This window comes from Juglans microcarpa x Juglans regia, chromosome 6S (genome assembly GCF_004785595.1).
Source record: "Juglans microcarpa x Juglans regia isolate MS1-56 chromosome 6S, Jm3101_v1.0, whole genome shotgun sequence".
NCBI lineage: Eukaryota > Viridiplantae > Streptophyta > Magnoliopsida > Fagales > Juglandaceae > Juglans > Juglans microcarpa x Juglans regia.
Window position 1 is genome coordinate 21,632,775 of NC_054605.1, and position 4,831 is coordinate 21,637,605.

The window sequence follows — 4,831 nt, forward strand, 5'->3', positions numbered from 1 at the left end:
AGTCATTAATATTAAATTAATAATATTTTATTATTATATAGAGAATAGATAATCCAATATAGGTGTAGACCAATGCTTATATTTTGTTGAAGTTTAAATTTTTTTTAATCTTTATTTTTTGTATCTTTTTAACCTTGTATTTTATTTTCCCGTACAAGTAAGCTATTAACTTTTTTGCTCTTTTTTTTTTTTTTAAATCATTATGTCAAGTACATCTCGGAGCTAACGCACCTGGTGCGTTCCCTAGTATATATATATATATATGCACCTTGGATTGTGGCTCAATTTCATATAGGTAAACCTCTACGTACGTTGGGAATTTTCTGTAATCTTTGGGGACGCGGACATGCACGTTGGCTCTTCGTTTGCATTTTCATTTTGGTTATAATATATAATATAGCGCCATAACTTCTTGCTATCGAGGAAAATTAACAATAAATAAAGTACAAATTAAGAAACATTGAAGTACATAATTTAAGATCAACCGACTAAATTAGGGACAACAAACTACTTTTGACAAGAAGTCGAACATGGGAACCAAAATAAATAAAAAAACTACCTAGCTAGCCCCAACTCACGATTCTATTTTTTATCCCAAAGAAAAGAAAAGAAAAAACTAGCTGGGTGGAGGAAAATTAATAAAAGTCAAATTCAAATGACATTTCACAAACCTTTAGATGACAGAACGAAACCCTTCATTCATAAACCTAAACCCATCATATATATTATACAATGAGCGATAAAGAATGCAGAATGGAAATCCTAGATGTTCCCTGATTTATGATTCCTAGTTAATATGGTTTGGAAAAGCGAACACATGATTCATAGAAGGCATCAAGCATAAAGGGATAACCGCAGAAACAAACAAAAGAAAGAGGAAAAAGTAATTAAAAAGGTGATCACAAGCCTTAATTACTGATACTACTCTCTTAATTTTGTGTGTTTGATTAATCTTACTTATGCATTAGCCTTCTCGATCTGATCCTCTTGATCTACGTACGTACGGATCCTTTAAAGCCCTTTGATCTCTTTGCTCTAAGCATGAATTAAAGAAAGGGATGCAACTATATGAAAGAATTGCAGTTGCTCTAGCAGATCTTTAGCATGACTTGTGGCTCTGCACTCTACCCTTGAGAACAGCTCCTCACTAAGCCGGTCCCCAATGTGGGCATCAACTAGGACCCCGGACACACTCCTACAGCAATTGGCTAGGGCTCGACCAACTTCGGCTGCATCATCCGGCTGGCTAACCACAAGAGGGCTGCCTCCTTTGAATACCTCTAGCTTGTTAATGGCAAATGACCCGTCGGCTTCAACTACTTCCTTGAAATCTTGTAGGCTTGGTGCATACACCGGAATGTTGAAGTTGTCACGTTTGTCACTGTTGACAAGGCCCTATAATTTTTGTACTAGGCCATGTTAGGAGCAACACATTAAAACCAAAATCATGTTTAACCCAATTTCACAAATCATGGGACAGACAGTACTTGTAAACAATTTCATCAACAAGCTGCTGGACACCAACGTAGTATATATACTGCTGGAAAATTTATTTTCCCATTTGCAACACCACCTAATGGTCAATTATTTTGTGATTTTACTGCATATATACTCGCAGATTCAAAAAACCATCAACACCTTATGAAATCACAGTAGTACTAGTACTATTTATATATATATATAATATATATCACCATCATCCTGATTAAAGAATTTGATCATCATCAAGGACAGGATAAAAGGTACAAGCACTCACTTTGTCTTGATCTGTAACAAAATCTCCATCTCATCAGCAATGATAGATCGGATGGATCCCCGGCCCATATATATCTAATTGCTATAAGATATGATGATTATGTTTTGCTACGATCGATCAACACCCCCGCCCCCCAAATTGTCGACATATAATACGGCTCAGTACCCACCTCCCAACACCAATTATTCTGCCGACATGCAGACAGTGATTGAAAAAACATAGGCCAGTGGATATATATATATATATATCGACCTGATCAGTTAATTGGGAGAGTATCGGATGGCTAGAATCGATCGATTAATTGATCATGACCAGTATATATAGATTCATAACAAGGCCTTGTAAACCAACAATGCCTCATCATTTGATCTCCTTGATCTGATCGTATGGTGATTTTCTGTGCCTTTTTTGGTTTGTTATTAATTAGTTTGTTCTGGTCAGCATATATATATATATATGAAATTAATTAATGTACTAGGTAGCTAGCTGAATGTTATATTATATATATGGTCATAGTAGTATATATATATGATGCTGATGATCAGAAGGCATGATAATAATTACCTCTTGGACAAGATCATCCCAAGCGTCCTGAAAGTGAGTCCCAAAGAGGAGGCCGGCCCCACCTTGGTCTGTGGGGTCTACTGAGGTTCTCCCTAAACAGACAAGAAACATAGACCCACCTCTCTTCACCTCCTGTGATCTTGATCTAAGGAACCGTGCCAAATCTGTTTGGAACTGTTTCCTGTATGCCTTTGCTGTGCTTTCATCTGCTCCGTGGATGAACACCCTCCCTTTGTTATACGCCATCGATTTCTTGTCTAAAACGCTTTCAGGCACCTGGGTCGAGTACCCATATATATATATATATATATACACACGCAGTATTAATATATCTGACTGTGATATTGCACAGAAGATAATCCTAAAACTCCTGGTAGCTAGATTGTTTAATAAAGTTATAAGCAGCATTTTTGTTTATTAATGTTTTGTCTTCTTTTTAGAAGAATTACAAACTAAGGCATCGTTTATTTTGTACAATTCTTTTTAATTCATCTCATTTCATCTAATTATTATAATTTTTTTTTAATTTTCATATAAAATAAAATAAACAATTCAAATTTTCAAATCTTAAAATAAAAATAATATTAAAAAAAATATTTTAATAATATTTTATTTAATTTTTAATTTTAAATTCAATTCATCTCATCTAACAGTGAAAACAAATTTGTAAAGGTGAAGACATATATATAGAACTGATCATCATTTCCTTCAGGTAAAAAACAGTTGTTCCTAATTCAAATATTCGAACACTCTGAGGACCGGACCATTAATATTTATTTACGTGCTGCAATAACTTTATTCTAAAAGCTGCCGGCAATATTAGATCCGACGAACGGCTACATTCTTGTAAAATATTATTTACAAATTAAGAGCTGCATATAATTAAGTACTACGTACGTACGTACCCTAAGAATTAAAGATATAGAAACAAACTTTAATTTTTCAGTAGTATATATTATTAATTAATTCAGCAGCTCATGACATGAGCTCATGCAGTATTATAGTAAATATTAATAATAATATATAATTGATTTACCTGAGATAGCCAATGCAAGGAAAACGCCGAGTGGAAGACATCAATGGACCTCGCCGGAAAAAGCCTCCGGTAGAACGAACCAGGAACCCCAGCTGCAAAGTAAGACCTGTGGTTGTTGGCTGCTAGGCACTCCTCCATGCTACCGCCATAATTGGCTAGGGGAGGGAGGAGCTGAAAGAGAGTGTTGAAGTCATTACTGGGGAGGTCGGAGAAAAACGCAGAGAACTCTGGCGGCTCGTATCCCAAGCCCTCGTAGCGTTTGATAATGTGCTTGATAATCACGTCGACGATGTAAATGGTGTTGCTACCACATGAGCATCCGAGGTCTACAACCACGAAGGGAACCTCCGGGGAGTTTAGTTGGACTCCGTCTAGGGTTTCTTCAAGGAGATGAAGCATGGATCGAGCATGTAGAGCCTGCATTGACAACCAAAGAATGGAACCCTTAATTACCCATATATTAGAACATGAATATGGATTAAAATGACGATTTTTTTTAATTATATATTTATATATATATATATATATATATTATGAAAGACAACCTAAATACTTAAATATACAATTATAATGGTCATGTTTTGTCAAGTTGCTCCGAGAAATTCAAAGCTGCATGACGGATATTGTCGTTGAATGATTCACTAGAAAAAAGAAAAAGAAAAATTGATAGACAACCTAACTACAATTATGCAACATGTGCGTGTATATACATACATATGGATCCAGTCCATACCAGTTGTTTTTTTTTTTTTTTTTTTGTTGCTTTTCTAATTTCTTTTGTTTTCTGAGGGTTAAACCATAATCAGATTGGGAAATATATATCCAGCTTATCGCGCGAAGTGGAGGAAAAGGGCCAACCAAGAGTCAAGACCTTCTAAATTAAGTACGAGATAAGTGTGAAATTTAAAAAGTAGAAAGATATATGCAGGGAAATTAAGAAACCTGGGCTTTGGAATTGTTGGCATAGCTGGACTCTCCTTTGCCTCCTTTCATGCTCAGCAACCTTTCAAGCTTCATGTTAGAAACCACAACGTTGTCTCCTTTTGGAGCCATCTATGTTTGTATGAAGTATTGCAGTGTTACAGATAAGAGGCCGATCGAAATAAAAAAAAAAAAAGAAAAGAACAAGACAAAGTAGTGATGGATATGCGAAATTTTTTGGTAGTGGGATAGAAAGAGAGGTGGGAGGGAGCGGAATATATAGAGCTCGCTTGCTTAGCTAGCGAGAGGACTCACGAGGGAGGCTGTGCTAAATAACTTAAATTAGAGAAATACTCTATATACACAAACAAAACTAATTTTATAAGTCTTGATTTGTCGAATTATAAAATTATTTTTATTATAAAATCGATTTGATGGATCACATAAAATCACGTAGTTTACAAGACTTTTATATATGTAATCTCTTTATGATTATAGAGTCCTTGTTAATTAGTAGTCTGGTTAACAAACACGTGGGCCCCTTTTAACATTTC

General features: G+C 35.3%; 1 protein-coding gene across 1 annotated transcript; it reads right to left on the reverse strand.

Moving 5' to 3' along the window:
- Window positions 1-456: 456 nt before the first annotated feature.
- On the reverse strand, window positions 457-4,579 carry LOC121236500 (indole-3-acetate O-methyltransferase 1-like). Its single transcript, XM_041132943.1, has 4 exons — window positions 4,299-4,579; window positions 3,357-3,773; window positions 2,321-2,596; window positions 457-1,395 (listed from the first exon to the last, which is right to left on the reverse strand). The coding sequence occupies exons 1-4, from the start codon at window positions 4,407-4,409 to the stop codon at window positions 1,036-1,038; spliced, it is 1,164 nt and encodes a 387-aa protein (XP_040988877.1). The 5' UTR covers window positions 4,410-4,579; the 3' UTR covers window positions 457-1,035.
- Between the last annotated feature and the right edge of the window lie 252 nt (window positions 4,580-4,831).

Coding starts and splice junctions, on each gene's coding strand:
- LOC121236500 (XM_041132943.1), bottom strand. CDS start 4,409: ATGGCTCCAAAAGGAGACAACGTTGTGGTTTCTAACATGAAGCTTGAA. Junction 2,597..3,356: donor CCTTGCATTGGCTATCTCAG/GTAAATCAATTA, acceptor TACTCGACCCAG/GTGCCTGAAAGCGTTTTAGA. Junction 1,396..2,320: donor GGGATGATCTTGTCCAAGAG/GTAATTATTATC, acceptor CAAAAATTATAG/GGCCTTGTCAACAGTGACAA.